Below are 18,813 nucleotides of genomic sequence, written 5' to 3' on the forward strand. Positions count from 1 at the left end.
ATCTCTGTCTTGAATTACTATTGATTTGATGTGCTATACTGGAGTGTCGTGTCCAGGGCCGGTTAACACCAGCCTGGACGGATAGCCGAATGGTTTAAACTCGGAGGCAAACAGCCGAGAAGCTTTTGGCGATTATGGTGCGCGTGGGATGGGAAGCAGCAGAGGCGCCCACGAGAACAAAAGCACCCGGGTTTATTCTCAAACCCACAACAAATAAATGAACAAACCCACAAACGTAACAGTACTTCCCGTTGTATTTTGCAAGCCAGTAATTCATTGTTTCCGTCTGTACTACATTGGTTCCTTATTTCATGGCTCCGTACAGTGCTTCATTCATTCTGTATGATTTGCACAGAATATGTAAATATTAGATTGTTTATAATAAAGTGTGTTTTCATGCCTGTTTCCCTTCAGTTCTGGTGACAATGCAAGTTCATTTCTCCTTATGTAAATGATTGCTGGGGTTTCACGTGGTTAGGAATGTTGAGATTGCCATGTGTCCGCTCCACAAAGTTACAAACGCACAAACACGTTTTCACGTGAAAATTTACATTTTTACAGAGAGGGTATATAAAGCTTGTTGTTATTATGTGTGTGCATAGGATGCACCACAACATCTGCTTGCAGTTTGTAAGCATACCCCACGAGTAATCCGAAGCACTTTTGTTTCACTCCATGTTTTTGCCTTTGTGATTATCAAATTTGGGACGAGGTCAGGATTTGGAACTGAAAGAAGAAGAGATAGATATATATATATATATATATATATATATATATATATATATATATATATATATATATATATATATATATATATATATATATATACCTCCTTCTTCTTCTTTCGGCTGCACCCGTTAGGGGTCGCCACAGCGAATCATCCGTATGATCCGCATAGTGATTTGGCACGTTTTAAGCCGGATGCCCTTCCTGACGCAACCCTGGTCGCCTCTTACGACACAGGGATATGGTACACCTATTTTAACCGGGGTATACACCGGCCCAGTACACTGGTACTCATTTCGCCGACCTTGGAAGGATGACAGGCTGAGTCAACCCCCTGGTGTATTAATTCAGTGGCCCAACAGGGCTTGAACTCAGGACCTCTTGGATCCCAAGCCGCTGCCCTAACCACTGCGCCAACACCAGGCATATATGTGTGTATGTATGTATGTGTATGTATATGTAATATATATATATATATGTATATATATATATATATATATATATATATATATATGTGTGTGTCTTCTTCCTCTTTCGGCTTGCTCCCGTTCGGGGTCGCCACAGTGGATCAACCGTCTCCATTTCGTTCTATCCTCCACATCTTCCATTGACACTCCAACCACCCGCATGTCCGCCCTCACCGTATCCATGAACCTCTTCTTTGGCTTTCCTCTTCTCCTCCTGCCTGGCAGCTCCATCTTCAACATCCTTCTCCCGATATACTCCGTTTCCCTCCTGTGCACATGTCCAAACCATCTCAATCTCGCCTCTCTCACTTTGTCTCCAAACCGTCCTACCTGCGCTGTCCCTCTAATATACTCATTTCTTATCCTATCCATCCTCGTCACTCCCAACGAGAATCGCAGCATCTTTAACTCTGCCACCTCCAGCTCCGCTTCCTGTCTTTTTGTTAGCGCCACCGCCTCCAAACCATACAACATAGCTGGTCTCACTACCGTCTTATATACTTTCCCCTTCACTCTTGCAGCTACCCTTCTGTCACAAATCACTCCTGCAACTCTTCTCCACCCACTCCATCCTGCCTGCACTCTCTTTTTCACTTCTCTCCCACACTCTCCGTTACTTTGGACAGTTGATCCCAAGTATTTAAACCCATCCACCTTCCCCACCTCAACTCCTTGCAACCGCACCATACCACCACCCTCCCTCTCATTTACGCAGATGTACTCTGTCTTACTCCGACTGACTATCATTCCCCTTCTCTCCAGTGCGTACCTCCACCGCTCAAGGCTCGCCTCAGTCTGCTCCCTACTCTCCCTACAGATCATGATGTCATCCGCGAACATCATTGTCCATGGGGACTCCAGTCTGATCTCGTCCGTCAACCTGTCCATCACCATTGCAAACAGGAAAGGGCTCAGAGTCGATCCTTGGTGCAATCCCACTTTTACCTTCAACCGGTCCGTCATTCCTTCCGCACACCTCACCGCTGTCACACTGTCCTCATACATATCCTGCACGATCCTCACATACTTCTCCACCACTCCCGACTTCCTCATACAATGCCACAACTCCTCTCTTGGCACCCTATCATAAGCTTTCTCTAAATCCACAAACACACAATGTAACTCCTTCTGGCCTTCCCTATACTTCTCCATCAACATTCTCAAAACAAACATTGCATCACTGGTGCTCTTTCCTGGCATAAACCTATATTGCTGCTCACAGATCGTCACCTCTCCTCTCAACCGAGCTTCCACTACTCTTTCCCACAACTTCATGGTGTGGCTTAACAACTTTATCCCTCTGTAATTTCCACAGCTCTGCACATCACCCTTATTCTTGAAAATCGGAACCAGTACACTTAATCTCCACTCCTCCGGCATCCTCTCACTTTCCAAGACTTTATTAAACAATCTGGTTAACAACCCCACTGCCATCTCTCCTAAGCACTTCCATGCCTCCACTGGTATACCATCTGGGCCAACCGCCTTTCCACTTTTCATCTTCTTCATAGCAGTCCTCACTTCATCCTTACTGATCCACCCCACTTCCAGATTCACTATCTCCACCTTCTCTCTCTCTCTCTCTCTCTCTCTCTCTCTCTCTCTCTCTCTCTCTCTCTCTCTCTCTCTCTCTCTCTCTCTCTCCTCATTTTCTTCATTCATCAGCTCCTCAAAGTACTCCATCCACCTTCTCAACACCCTCTCCTCGCTCGTCAGCACATTCCCATTTGCGTCCTTTATCACCCTAACCTGCAGCACATCCTTCCCAGCTCGGTCCCTCTGTCTTGCCAATCGGTATAAATCCTTTTCCCCTTCTTTTGTATCCAACCTCTCATACAGCTCGTCATATGCCTTTTTCTTAGCCTTTGCCACCTCTCTTTTAGCCTTTCGCCGCCACTCCTTGTACTCCTACCTACTTTCTTCATCTCTCTGACTATCCCACTTCTTTTTCGCCAACCCCTTCTTCCTTATACTTTCCTGTACTTCCTCATTCCACCACCAAGTCTCCTTATCTTCCTTCCTCTGTCCAGATGTCACACCAAGTACCTTCCTAGCCATCTCCCTCACAACTTCTGCTGTCGTTGCCCAATCATCCCACCCATCTTTACCACCATCCAACGCCTGTCTCACCTCCTTTCTAAATTTCACACAACAGTCTTCCTCCTTCAGCTTCCACCATCTGGTCCTTGGTTCAGCCCTCACTCTCTTCCTCAACCTCACCTCTAAAGTCATCCTACAGACCACCAATCGATGCTGTCGAGCTACACTCTCCCCTGCCACCACCTTACAGTCTCTAATCTCTTTCAGGTTGCATCTCCTGCTGAAGATGTAATCCACCTGTGTGCACTTTCCTCCACTCTTGTATGTCACCCTGTGTTCCTCCTTCTTCTTGAAATACGTATTTACCACTGCCATTTCCATTCTTTTTGCAAGCTCTCGCACCATTTGCCCTTCCACATTTCTCTTGTTGAGACCGTACCTCCCCATCACTTCCTCATCCTCTTTATTCCCTTCCCCAACATGCCCATTGAAATCTGCTCCAATCACCACTCTTTCATCCTTGGATACACTCTCCACCACTTCATCTAACTCACTCCAGAAATCTTCTTTATACTCCATCTCACACCCCATATGTGGGGCATATGCACTGATGACATTCATCATCACCCCTTCAATTTCCAACTTCACACTCATCACTCGGTCAGACACTCTCCTCACCTCCAATACCCTCTTGACATAATCTTCTTTCAGGATTACCCCGACACCATTTCTCCTCCCATCCACACCATGGTAGAACAGTTTGAAACCACCTCCAATGCTCCGAGCCTTACTCCCCATCCACTTGGTCTCTTGTACACACAGTATGTCCACCTTTCTTCTCTCCATCATATCAGCCAACTCTCGCCCTTTGCCAGTCATCGTCCCAACATTCAGAGTTCCTACTTCTCTCGCCTCCGTTTTCCTTTCATTTATCTCGCCTCCGCTTTCCTCCTCAGAATGGACCTCCAATTCGTTTTATATCTGCGGCCGTCTCTGCGGGCACAGTCCGCCCCAAGCTCAACCTGCCCCACTTGTGCACGGTTACCATGACGACCTGTGCACTCTCAAAAAAGGCAGGCTTCAGAGCTCGTGAAAGAACGTTGCTGAGGAAATATAAGGGCGGGCTTCAGAGCTCGTGAAAGAAATGCTGAGGAAAAATAAGGGCGGGCTTCAGAGCTTGCGAAAGAAATGTGTGTAAACGTGTCTGTCGTGAAGAAAAAAGCTTCCCATAAGAGAGGGGATCTGTCCTTTACCCTTCTCAATTCATCACATGTAAGATCCCATTAGACATGGGGATGGGGCTAATCTGAACATGCATGAAAGGAAATAACTGTCTGAGGACCTGGATGTGTGGATACAGTCATCCAACCGGATTCTGAAATCCGTAACAATATTTAGGTCTCCGCTGGCTGTGAGCCAGAAGTCAATGGACGTCTGGGTTGGGCCTGGGCAGTCATGGAGTCACTGGATCATGGGGTGTGGTGTTGTCGGTACCTGTGCAGGAGGAGGAAAGTCCGAGTCTTCAGGTCCTCGGTACTTTCAGTCTTGCTTTACGGATGTGAGACTTGGACTCTGACCAGGGATCTGAGAGGGAGACTTAACTCCTTCAGTACCAGGTCTCTTTGGAGAATCCTTGGCGATCGCTGGTCAGACTTTGGGTCCAATGAGCGGTTGCTGAAAGACTCAAATGAGATTTGTTACCTGCGTAGTCCGTGAGCGTCAGCTGCGGCTGTATGGACATGTGGCTCGTTTTCCTGGTGCTGATCCTGCTCACCAGATTCTCTCAGCGAGGGAGCCTCGTGGGTGGAAGAGGCTAATGGGCTGAACACGTGCCTCGTGGTTTCAGCAGGTTGATCAGCATCTCGAGGAGATGGAGATGGGGATGGGCCAGGCATCTGCCTGGGGGATGGCCAGACGATTATGTGTTATATTGTTTTGTGATATTGTTATTGTAGAGGTTATGTGACGGCGATACTGTTAGCTACTCTCTTGTCAAAACCAACATCATCCCTCTCTTGTTTAATACCTTTTTTAGATTGCAGTTTGTCATCCCCACATTGCTTTTTTTATTTAGCTTAAATAGTTTTCTTCACTTGTCACAATAGTTCTCATAAGCTGTTTGCCTTTTCTGAAGTCTACCATCCATGAAGTATGATTCGTACATACACTAACCACATAACGCCTCCTATCCCATATCATTCGTTCATATACGACCCACATAACATCCCCCCTGTCCCGATCCGTGATTGCACCATGAATATACTGGTCTGAACCCTGCCACCAATCTCCCTCCTTCCACCCACACCCACCCATTATAATTTAACAGATGTACTTATAAGTGATGGGGCAGTGCTGATTGCTGCTGCCCCAATCATTACAGGCAACATCATAATGGTGAAAGGACTATTTCCAGCTCTACCAGTTGATTACATGTCATTGAAATGGTCACAAATTCACATATAAAGTGTACAATGTACATCTTGATATAATGTTTAATGGTATTTTCCTTTCGGTGAGTTTACTATTTCATCTTAACTTGTGCTCCATGATCTTGTCTCCCTACAGTGAAGTTGCTTGATGTATACAACTGCCAATTTCACAATGAAGTGTTCCTCATTTTGGAGTTTATTGATGGAAGTGAGTTTTCTTAATTTATTTTACTGAAACTCTCTTAACGTTTGTGTGCATCAAGTCTTCTTTCACTTGAGCAGCCAAATTATTTAGTGACAAGAAAATACAACCTGTGGCTTCGCTGATGGGAATATTAGGACCGTGGGGAGGTAAGGGTGGGAGGTGAGGGGGAGCGAGGATGTGTGGCGGAGCGAGGAAGGGGGGGGGTGTGAGGAAGTGGGGGAGAGTGAGGAAGTGGGGGAGAGCGACGTCTCACCACATGTCGATATCCACTCTGGGAGTGGGGAGGCAGCAAGGAGGATTGGGGGAAAAGGGGGTAGTGTGGAGGGGAAGGGGCTGTTCTGTGTTCTGGACATGCATTGGTTCAGGGACTTGACGGAAAGTGGTGGCCGGGGGGGTGGTGGGGACTGGTCCCCTTATGCTGGTATTAGTACAGCATTGAATGAAACTGGGTACATCAAAGCAGCATGTTCAAACTGGTCACACTGAACAATGCTAGGACACCGCCTCGAGACATCGGGCGTGGAGGGCTGTGGGAGGAGGTAAGCGTAAGGGAAGGGGAAGGGAAGGAAGAGCTTTTTCCTTTAATCTCTCTTTCTCTTTCTCTCTCTCTTTTCCTTGCTTTTGTTCAACTATGGCCTGATGTCACCTGTTATCTTTTCCTTTCCTCGTGTTTTTTCTCAAAAATGAAAATATTCATTGCTTTGCACTTGTATGTTTCTGTAGAAAATGTCTAATGGAGTCTTTATGTGTGCAGTTTCACTGGAACACTACCTTAATTTGTGGGGGAATCTTTCCGAAAATCAGGCACGGCCTCTCATGGTCCAGGTGAGCTGAAAGAGCTTTTAGCCTCCGCGTGATTTTGATGACTTGTTTTGAAATACTACACGACAAAGCATAACATTCGAAAAATTGTAAAATCTTAACAATTGCAAATAAACGTGTGTCCACCTTACAATATTTTTTGATCTACTTCCAGATGGCGTCAGCTGTTGGATACATGCACAAGCAAAACATTGTGCACAGGGATATAAAGGTAACAAACTGCACCATCGTAGATTGTGATGCGTGCTGTATAACACTGCAATGAAAACCATTTTTGTGCAGCTCCACAAGGGAGGCCTTATCACTCAATTGTGAAGAATCACTTAAAAATTCTAGTATCCGGATCCAGATCTGGAGCTGAACCAAAATCTCATCAATTTGTCCTCGTCACACACCCAACCTGTCCACCAAGTTTCGTCCAAATCAGTTCATACCTTTTTGAGATATCGTTTTGACAGGGGTGGAAACATAACCACTCACTGTCGGAATATGTATTTAATTTTCATATCTATCTTCACATTTACATTGTGAAGATGTTGTTGCACATTTTCTCTCTGCAAGTTTGCCAATTCCTCCGATGCTGATTTGCATCCTATTGGTTTATACCAAGTTCTGGCGCCACTCTTCTTGTATTCTCAAAATTTGCCTTCTTGAAAAACAATAGCCTCACTCACGCTCCCTTCCCAGACTGTCAGCCATATTTGGATTATTACTTTAGGAAAGGTCGAACTCTTCACTTCTCATGGAATAGTTTACAAATTGGATTGGAAATCGATAAGCGACTCCATCTGTATATTCTTTATCTGTTCTGCCCTTTCCCTGTTCTTGGACCCAATGTATCTATCCCCAGGCAAATTATAACCACGGACAATCAATAATCTCACCTTATCACATGCCTTTCTGAATTCATGAACCATGAACCTCTTTCCCTCACACCAGGAGTTTGAAAAATCAATCTTATGAATACCTCACCACTCTTCCATCCCTCGTTTCTATCCACACACAACCCTCCACATCAGCCCTATCTCGTGATATATAACTGTCCTTTACGCAGATTCTTACACCTCCTCCTATTTTCCCTTTCCTGTCACAACTGTACATCTTGTAGCCTTTCCAGTTCAATCTTCCAACTGTTCTCCTCATTCAACAAAGTCTCACTTGTTGTAGCTCGAGCATTCAAACTCCTCGCTATTTCTCTGACTTCCAGCTCCTTCACCTTATTGTTTCAACTCGTTGCGTTGGTGAAAGATATTTTTGACTTTTCCTTTCCTGAATTTTTTTTTTTTTTTGCCTGCCTGCATTTATCATCCGATGTTTAATTTTTCTTTTAAAACCACTTGATTTCTGTATCTTCTTCAGCTTGCAAACGTCCTTTGCCGCCATCCCTTGCAAGAAGCTATCAGAACCGTGAAGATAATAAACTTTAGCTTTGCCACATTTTTCACGCCGGGTGAAAAGCTTTATGACATCTGTGGCACACCTGAATATATGGCACCAGAGATCTTCGGCCGTGGATACCAAAGTCCTCCAGTTGACGTGTGGGCACTCGGCATCCTCTTCATAAACTTATTCATTGGACACAAACTCAATGGCTGCGGTATTATTGACGTGAGTATAGTTTGTCATGGCATCATTATCACAAACTTGTGTCATCATTATTGTGCTCAGAGTTGCCTTTTTGAACAAAATCAAAAGGAAGACTAATTACTGCACTGCAGTCCCAAGAAGGAAGCCAGCCATAATACGCGCGCACACGCACACGCACACGCACACACACGTATACATCTATAAACACACAAACATAGATATTGTTCCGGCTGTGGAAATTCGCATTACACCATAAAGGGTCCTCAGGTGAGATATATCAGTAAGTTCATGTGTAGTTAGCCCAAACCCGTTGTATAGAGGGAATATATGTGATCCATTCGGGCTGCGATTCTTCAATTTGTCATTTTTCTTTTGCTGTCGTTAATTTGGTGCAAGAACAACAACGAACATCGCCATAACCAACATCTCAACGATCACGCCATCCACTACACGACGCCAACAATCACGCCATTCATGCCACGACGCCACCTTTCCACAACTATGCTACCACATCTTCACCACTCGCCATTCAACGAGCACTGTGTGGTCACGATCACAGATGAGAAGAGCGGAGTGGCAGCTTGAATATCTCCCGCCAAGATCTCCCGCCCAAAACACAAAACACTTTGGCATGGGGAAGGTGCAATTTGAGCCAGAGGTCAAAGGTGAAAAAAGGTGGGGGCCTGATTTTGGGGGAATAATTCCCTGGCCCCGAGCCAAAACTGACTTTCCTCGTCCCCCGGACGGCGCGGGGAGGGGGGAACGAGAGGGCACGCCCTTTTGGGAAGCTACCAGAAGGGAGGTGGAGCCAGAAATGGGGCGGGGCAAAGGGCGGAGCTCCACCCTACAAAAGGGCGTGGGCGTAGAGGGTGTGTGTGTGTGTGTGTGTGTGTGTGTGTGTGTGTGTGTGTGTGTGTGTGTGTGTGTGTGTGTGTGTGTGTGTGTGTGTGTGTGTGTGTGTGTGTGTGTGCGTGCGTGTGTGCGCGCGCATCGGATCGCCCTGGGAGAAGCTCGAAACTAGGAGAGGCTCGAGACTGTCACAGCAAGGATCGTACTGTGTGTGCATCGTCCGTTCTGTTTGTGGTTCGGTTGAGCATGGGGCTTCTCAAGCCAGTCGGTGCAGTCCCTGGACGGAGCGCCTGCCATTCCCCACCCCGTCCGCACCGAGATAGCGGCGAAACCCAGTCCAGTTCCCCCAAAAAACCCAGTCCAAACTGTCGGGCGGACGACGCGAGCTACGCGCGGCACGAGCTCGGTGCACCACGCCGGAGGGACTCGAGGCTGCGGTCGCCAAGGCTGGACGACGCGCCCAGGGAAGTCGCGACTTCTTTTCTTTTGGGGTTTTTGTGTAAATGTCTGTGGGTGGCGCCAGTCTGTGAAGTAAAACTGTGTAAGTGTTGCCATGTGTAAGTCCTATTCGGTAGTAGATCTGCGTTCGTGCATTGCTTTTGTTTCTTTACCACTGCATACGTGTGTTTCTTTGGTTTTATTGTATTTCTGTGTTTTGCTTTTGGTGTATTGCTGTGTTATACGTGCCTTCCGTGCTGCCATGTGGTGCGGAATAAATGTGCTTGTCCAATTGTTCCCGCTTTGCTTCGTCTCCTTTTAATTGACTCTCCATCCTTCATCACGTCAGGGATTCATAGTGGGTTTCAACATCCCGGTAATTAATCGAAACCGTCAAGGCCGTCGATAACTCCGCTCGGTTATCCCTGTAATACGGAACGACCTGCTTAAGCGGTTCGTGTCCGGAGTCGGCCTGTGGCGTGGTCCCATCCCTCGGCAGATTACCCGTGCGAGTACCATAGGTATATCGACTTTTGGCGATTTACCCTATCTCACGCGGGTGGACTGCGGACTGGGTGGTGGTGGGGTTAAACCCCCACCTGTGACTGGTTTCTGGCGGTAGTCCCAGGAGGGTCACGACTGAATTGTCCGTCCGGTGGGCGACGCGGTCGCGATTCGAGTTACGTGGCCGATCACACGCCGGCGGGCGCGAATTCGCAACAATATATTATGTACTGGTAAGTATTTAACAAATCCCTGGTCGCAGGTCCACATCAGTAGATTACTCAACATCAACGGACCTACAACCCAAAGTCATATCCAGACTGTCAGTAAACACAGCAATCCAATATCCTTATTCAAACTCATTTAATTATTACTTTTATTTAAACTATTACTGCATATGACTAACTTTCATCATACACCACTTTATATAATAATATATTAAGCGTAAACACTTTACCTTGCAGACATGTCCATTACACCACACCACCGATTTATTATAGTTTCAAACTGTCATTAGAAACCAATTTTAACATGTTACACTGTGTGTCTTAACAACCACCAACAAATTATATTAATGCTTATTGATAACGTATTTTATAAATATTACATATTAATTTAGTTTTTTTTATCTGAATACCTCCATTATTTAATTTATCATATTAATTAAAGAATATACCTCACTAAAATAATTAATTTATTGTTGTTATTCTATCAAACGCAATGCAATAGGAACTTGTTCACATGAAAACCAACCGAACTTAACTAAAAGGTGATGATGGAGTTTAAAGACATTCTCACAAGACCTGATCAAACAATCAGCTAAATATCCTCTGTATTTAACATGATGGAAAAAACCTTCTCAGCACGTGCCACAAAATCATCCTTCACTGAACAAGTTCTTGCAAATCGAAGTAGTTGAGATGAAAAGACATTGTAACTCATTTTAATTGGTACATTGTTACCTGGAAAGGTGCACAAGATTCCAGGGAAACTGAAATCATCAACTTTATGATATACACTTGAACTAAAACCATCCTTTCCAACTCTAACCAACACATCCAAATATGCAGCAACTGTACAATTATAACCACTCCTGTAATGGTTGAAATCAGGCCATCCTCATTCCTCACGATAATTCACGTTCTGGTGTTTGTGTGTGTGGGTTTGTTGCGCTACGCCTCCTACAGTTCTGGGCTGATTACATACAGACTTGCTCCATAGGATTAGCATGACCCCAATTAGTCTGTCGGGGTGTTTTTATCTTTGCCGGTGGTCTTGTGGGGGTGGGGGTGAGATGCAAATTCTCCATGTAAATGTGTACCGTGTAGCGCCGCCTCCAGGTGGGGGAGGGTATTACAAGTGTTCACCATTTACAGCACAATATTCCTGTCCCCACGTTTTCCAGTACAGTGAGGTGTTTGAGAGCAGTAGGTATGTTTTTGCTTCATGCACACAAGCCGGGTTATTTCTTTGTTTATACAGAGCTGTTATTTACCTCTTCACCGCCCAAATAAAAGGTATGTGTCAGAAGAACGTGTTACATGCTTGGAAAAAGATCGCCCGAAGGGCGGGTACTCTGCTCATCTGGATAAATCTTGTGAAGCTGCCTTTCAAAATAATTATAATTAATCACACAGTTGATATCATCTGTATAACGACATGTATGAGATAATATTTTCGCTAATTCTATTTTTTCTTTTTCTCCATCAGTTTCTGCATGAATGAAAATTCACAGAAAGTAAGAAAAATATCCGCTCGTTGTGGGCTACAATTCCCACCCATGGGAATACCCTTAACCTTATCCCACAAAAAGACACAAAAATGTAAAATTAAATAAAATTTTCAGCATCCTTAAACTTCTGCTTTTCAAAATCATGAAAACTTGATTATTTTTTGGAAAACAATGCTCCATAAAACCTGACACATAAAATCTTATAAAAGAGTTAAAAACCTGGTTAATCAATTTGAAGAGTGAATTCCCCACGAGTACTAAATCCACATTTGTATATAAAGTTAAAAAATCAAAAACTTCAACAGACTTGATAGTAATGTATGTAATTCTATCTTACAGTTCTAAAGTATAATTTATGCTCCAGAAAGACTTTATACCAGAATTCTTCTCAATTGTTAAACAATATTTCCTGAACTATTACCTCACAACTTGTAAATCTGAGTTAACTGGAATACCGATAACCATTTAGTGGAACAATGCCTGACACCCGCGATAAACCTGTACTTGTCCGGGTTCTTCTGAAGAACAATGACGTATAACCGCCTATCCATGAGGAACAAAATGTTCACACGTGATGTCATGGCTCATGTGGTTTGGAAGCCATATTGGATTTACCCTGAAACCTATAAAAAATCTTCTCCAGAACGGCGAGACAGATCGAGGGGAAACTTCACAGGAATGTTCTCCAAGCCTTGGGTGTACAAGTTTGTTGAGGAATAATTGATAGGTCATGGTTTGGTTTGGCAGCCATATTGCATTGAAGAAAAATATTAAATAATGTTTTCTCTGGAACTGCTTAATCAATCACCATGAAACTTCACAATGATGATTGAGTCATGATGGGAATATATGTTTTAAATTTCAACCTGATCAGATACATGGTTTGGCAGCCAGAATTATTTATTTTTTTGATTTGGGTACTTTTTGATATATATATATATATATATATATATATATATATGTATATATATATATATATATGTATATATATATATATATATATATATATATATATGTATATATATATTTTTTTTTGAATAAGACTCACTTGGCAGTGCCTGGATGGGTTTGAGAGTAAAGGAGTCGCAGCTGAAATGTGAATCTTATCCAGGTTCCTCCTGATGATTTATTCTTTGCTTTTTCCTTGTTCAGGTTCCTTTTGATGGCTCCAATGCAGGACTTTACCTATTTGGTCTTCATTTGATTTGAATTGAATCTAATTTTAATCCCATTCTACATTCAATTGAATAATAATGAGAAATGTCATGGGGCAGGGTCAGGTGTCCAATCAAAGTGGGGTTGCATCAAAGCGAGACGTCTTGGTCCCCGGTCATCACTGCCAGCAGTTATAAAGTGGCATTTCTAACAAGTTCTAATGATGGTCTGCAATGTCTGATTGCTTTTTCAAGTTCTGAATGTAAATGTGTACGTATACTCGTATCGCACTGCTTGGTGAGATTGGGGTCGTTGAGCATCACTGAAGGCCCCTGTTGTTATTCTCAGGCAGCCTGACCATATCTGTCCATTTTGTAGTGGATTCCCGGTGAGTGCTGTCTTTGTGGTTACCCTGAGGGCCACAGAACAGCACTCTGCAAATTGCAAATGCATCGAGACATCGTTTAAGTTGGGCAATTTACCCGTCCACAAGGTTGGGTTCTTTACCAGTTTATTTAAACCCACGGAGTCTTAATATCCAATTATTGAGGTGATAGGGTTTGTTTTTCGTTTCACAAAAAACTTTTCTATTATGCCACAATTTATTTTGTGAATCAAAATGGATGTTATAATTTTATAGTCAAGCCTCGGTCATTACGTCAGTGAATGCGTGTTGGAATATGCATATTATGTTAATGTAATTATTGGATTGTGATGATGGGTGATGATTCTGTCACAAACGCATTTGTTTTTCTTCTTACAGCCAATGTCAAACTACAGAACAGGCTTCAGTGTTGTGAATGATCCTCCACCCAGTGTGAATGAACCCGTGACCTCCCTCCTGACCGGGATGCTTTGCAAAAATCCGATGAAAAGACTCACGATGCAGGTGAGGGTTTGATACCATTATCAATGATTTGATTTTCATGAACAGGCATGTACACACACACACACACACACACACACACACACACACACACACACACACACACACACACACACACACACACACACACACACACACACACACTGGGGTTGCTGAAGTCCTGTTGTTGTGGAGCAAAATGCTATTGTTCTCTCGTGGTGGCCTTTCCTTGTCATGTTTATATTTTATTCCAACACACTCATTATTATGTTTTACAGGAGATTTTGTGTCACACTTGGTTCAACAATATTCCAAGATCCCAGATAACCTGCCATGTTGAAGCTGCTGAAGGTAACCAACCAGCCTTCCTTTTGCACTCTTTAATATCGTCCGGTCTTATTGTTTCTCGGCAACATGGAGGCTCAGAAAGTGTAAGAAGAGAGTATGACCTGATAATAAGGCAGCGGAGCAACTATTGGATAAAATAAACTGGAGCGAAGTTGATGGTGCGCCATCGCAAATCCCCACGCTTCCCACCAAAAGCAAAGTTGACAGATGGCAAAGGGTTCCACCAGGAATGATCCAATATCAAATTTCGAATAAAAAAAAATTCCATTTTGATCCCTGTGACCCTCTGGGGCGTGACTCAGGGGTCAAATCCAAAAATAAATTCGTTAAATATTCACGGGTCCCCCAATGACGCTGATTTTTAGCTCACCTGGAACGTAGTTCGGGGAGCTTACGGGATATGGGATGGCATACCGTCTGTCCATTCGTCCACAAGCTCTCGCAACTTCTCTGAAACTCCACACATGATTTCCCTGAAACTTTACACAACCTTCATCACCCTGGATGTATTAAATTTATTCATGGCAGAACAAAAAATGGCACCCCGTGGGTGTCTACGGGCGTTGCCCCCCAAAATAGGAGTTTTCTTTATTCTCAGAAACTACACATGCAAGTCCAATGAAACTTTACCACAACCTTCATCACCCATGATGTATTAAAGTTTGCTCATGGCATTAAAATAAAAATCTATAGGTCAACCACCTCCCCCCCCCTTCCCCCTGTCGATCCCCTTGATGAGTGCAGATTTTTACGCAGACGATAACTTTTGGTCCATCATGGGTGATGAAGGTTGTGGTCAACTTTCATCGAAATTGTTTGTGTGGTTTCCAGAGAAGCAAGCAAATACATATTTCAGGAAGCAAACCCCTGCATACCCCCCCTCAGACCCTGATCTTTAGTTTTTTTTAATTTAATGTCATGAACAAACTTTAGTACGTCACGGATGATGAAGGTTGTGGTCATGTTTCATCAGAGTTGTGTGTAATTTCTGAGAAGAAAGAAAAAATTCTCTTTCGTGGGGCAACCCCCCCCCCCTAAACTCCCTCCGTGGACTCCATCAGATTCCGATTTTTTTTTTTTAAATCGTTTCTTTTTTATGCCTTGAACAAACTTTGGTACATCACAGGTGATGAGGATGTGGTGAAGTTTCATTGAAATCGTGTGTGTAGTTTCAGAGAATATGTAGCAAGTGTTTGCAGACGGACTGACGGACGGACGACTCGCCATCCCATAAGCTCTCCAGGACTCCATTCCAGATGAGCGAAAGACTTGACAGTTGTATAACCAGTTTTTGCCAGAAACTGCTCGTTACCACAACATGGCTCTTTAAACTAAACAACCAGTAATTTCCCGAGTACTTTCGATCTTCCTCCAGGTGTAATATCAAATTTCAACGTTGATATGTCACGTTTTTACTCTGCTCTCCACTTTCAGTTCGCACCTGGCAACAAGAAACATTGCATAGCACTAAATACTAAAGAACTTGATACACATTGAATGCACAGAACACAATACGCAGCCAAACAATGCACATAACAACACAATACGCAGCCAAACAATGCACATAACAACACAATACGCAGCCAAACAATGCACATAACAACACAATACGCAGCCAAACAATGCACATAACAACACAATACGCAGCCAAACAATGCACATAACAACACAATACGCAGCCAAACAATGCACATAACAACACAATACGCAGTCAAACAATGCACATAACAACACAATACGCAGCCAAACAATGCACATAACAACACAATACGCAGCCAAACAATGCACAAAACAACACAATACGCAGTCAAACAATGCACATAACAACACAATACGCAGCCAAACAATGCACATAACAACACAATACGCAGCCAAACAATGTACATAACACAATACGCAGCCATACGTTTACTCTTAAATAATTTGTGACACCTTTCAGCAGGCTACACTTTAATATAATCACCTGTGTATTATATCATTCTGGGTAAAGTCTTGATTATGCTGCTATAAATCTCTTCAGTCTTCAACATCAGTGAATAATTTACTCCTCTACTTAACTTCCCACGCCCCTCCGACAACGTCGGAGACGGGGGACATTAAAATGATTTCCGTCCGACTGACTGACCGATTATCCATCCATGTACTTTTGTGTACGTCATATTTCAAAAACCATTGAACATTTAGCTTTCATATTCGACAGATCCATTTCTCATACCATCCAAAAGGTAGGGGACCTGGAGTATCATGTCCTGATTTGAACAGAGAGCCATGAACTTGTGTCCAATTGGATACTAAGTTGGACCTCATGTGTAATTAAATAAACTTTTTTTTCCACCTCTATTTTACATATATGATATTTTCACCTCATCTAAACTTGTTCTTGTTCTTGCTGTTGAGAATTGTGTAAAAATCCAAAATCTATGTTGATGAAAAATTTCCTCCATTTTTACAGCACCCAAGAGGAAGAAGACATCATAGCCGTCTATGTTGGAAGCACTCAAGGGCAGGCAGGCTGCATTTCCTCTTGAGGGGAAACAGGATGCCCTGGCTGCCGGGGCTGCACTGTCTCGCCGACGGCAGAAGGCTGCACCAACTTCCCAGGGGCAGTGCTCTGTACCGGCTCTCCAGAGGCAACAGCCTCCACCTGTGCTCAAGAGAATGTATCGGGCGGCACCAGTTCTCCAGAGAAACCAATTGGCATCGGCTTCCCAGGAGGAACAGATTGCGCCAGCTCCCCGGATGCGACAGCCTCCGCCTGAGCTCCAGAAAACGTCTCAGGCGGCACCAACTCTCCTGAGGAACCAAGTGGCACCGGCTTCCCAGGAGGATCAGACTGCACCAGCTCCCCAGAGGAACCAAGTGGCACCGGCTTCCAAAGAGCATGTGGTACCTCATCGCAGGAGGAAAGTGGTTGGCCAGCAGAGAAAAACGAAGAGGAGAAATCGCTGAATATGATGAGGTGACCTTTCCCACTTTAAAATTTTCACAATAAGTTATCCCACGTCCACAAAGCGAACAGCGGGGTTAAGTGATTGTTTCATGTCTGTCCATCCTATCAGTTTATGATCGAGGAACAACTTATTTAAATTGAATGTTGTATTTTGAACATAAATGGGAAGATGAGTCTTTCGTTTTTCCATATATTGGTTCTGAATTCGTCTGATCGCACATGTACAGTTAAGTGAGATAATTTTTCTACTTTGTCTGTCTGTCTGTCTGCAGTAAAAAATTTCAAATCATTCCAGACAGGAAACTTAACTTTTTCACGGATGTCGTAATGGACACAAGCAACAGGCATGAAGAACGAATGTAATGTGTTTGAAGGGGTGATGTAACACACACTGGGGAAAATGGTGGTGAAACCTGGAATTAATTTATTGATGCATCTTTAAACCTCTTTAATCTTTATTTAAATTGAATTATATACTCAAAGACTGTCGAACACGAATCGCCTTCAGAATACTTCCAAGAACCATGCTATACAGTATGTTGATGTATAGCATGAGAAGGCGTGGCCTGTGGGGTGTGCATATCGAGTGAAGAAGTGACCATCAATATGGATGTGTGCAGTACGATGCCGATTAATGGTGTGTGCTGTATGGTGATCAATCAAGTCTCCATCTCCTGAACCGCGACTCAGCGTCGTCTCATTACAGTGTTTAAGGGTAGTTGGTGTACGACAGCTTCAGTTGTGCTAAATTTCCACCCTTTTTTAAAACCAATCTTTAAAATCATCATTTTATTAAATGTGAAGTACGGGACGGCCTTGCTGTTCGTCGGTTTCCCCTTTGTGGATTCGCTCTATTGCGATGAATTCATTGAGAGGCAAAGTTTGCAGATTGCAGTCAATGCGCTCGAATAATTGCGGGTTGCTGAAATATTTTCCACATTTATTCACCTAATTACCTTCGCATTCTGCGAAAGGTTATGTTTTGGTCGCTGTGTATTTATTTATTTGTGAATATGTGTGTTTGTTTGTTATTCGCATAACTCAAAGTATGAAACTGAATTGCATGAAATTTGGTGGGATGATTCGTGATTATCCAAGGACGATTTGTTTAGATTTTGGGAGTGATCGGGTCAAAGGTCAAGGTCATGAAAAGGTCAAAAACACTCTTTTGAGCATAACTTCCTTCATAATACAGCTATCGACATGCAACCACCACCATATTGTTCCATGACGAGATACCTTTCGGATATGTAGTGTCGGATTTGACGTAACGTCATCGGAAGTGCGTCTAAATGATGTCACAAGATGACGTAAATTTTCAATCTCATCAGTTTTGATCATACCGTTTTGTAGGACTTACCTTAAGGACGTCACACACCAAATTTGACTTCGATCGGATTGACCGTTATGACGTCATTGACGTTTGAACATGACGTTTTTAAATTGTGGCTAAAATGTCCTGATATTTTACATTCAAATATCTATATAATTTACAAAGCAAAGTCTCCCAAATCCAGGCATTAGGATCAGTACCAAAATATCTGTTTATTGATGTACAGGTTTTGCCAATTAACTCTGTAGTCAAGGTCAAGGTCACACTCAAGGTCAAAATATACTTGTCGGCATAGCTTCAGATCTAATAGAGCTATTGACATGAAACCAACGTTAAAACATTCAGTGAACTACGAGCTTTCAG

The 18,813-nt window shown here is 43.4% G+C and overlaps 1 protein-coding gene across 1 annotated transcript; it reads left to right on the forward strand.

The window, feature by feature from the left end:
* The first annotated feature begins 5,772 nt into the window (after positions 1–5,772).
* On the forward strand, positions 5,773–18,148 carry LOC147009253 (uncharacterized). The gene is made up of 7 exons (XM_085862413.1): positions 5,773–5,870; positions 6,622–6,692; positions 6,844–6,900; positions 8,049–8,297; positions 13,718–13,843; positions 14,098–14,170; positions 16,620–18,148. The coding sequence occupies exons 2-7, from the start codon at positions 6,684–6,686 to the stop codon at positions 16,643–16,645; spliced, it is 540 nt and encodes a 179-aa protein (XP_085718539.1). The 5' UTR covers positions 5,773–5,870; positions 6,622–6,683; the 3' UTR covers positions 16,646–18,148.
* The last annotated feature ends 665 nt before the right edge of the window (positions 18,149–18,813 follow it).

This window comes from Eptatretus burgeri, chromosome 17, assembly GCF_056783735.1.
Source record: "Eptatretus burgeri isolate ZD-2024b chromosome 17, Ebu_testis_v1, whole genome shotgun sequence".
NCBI classification, from domain to species: domain Eukaryota; kingdom Metazoa; phylum Chordata; class Myxini; order Myxiniformes; family Myxinidae; genus Eptatretus; species Eptatretus burgeri.

Coding starts and splice junctions, on each gene's coding strand:
- LOC147009253 (XM_085862413.1), top strand. Junction 6,901..8,048: donor TTGTGCACAGGGATATAAAG/GTAACAAACTGC, acceptor TATCTTCTTCAG/CTTGCAAACGTCCTTTGCCG. Junction 8,298..13,717: donor ATGGCTGCGGTATTATTGAC/GTGAGTATAGTT, acceptor TTCTTCTTACAG/CCAATGTCAAACTACAGAAC.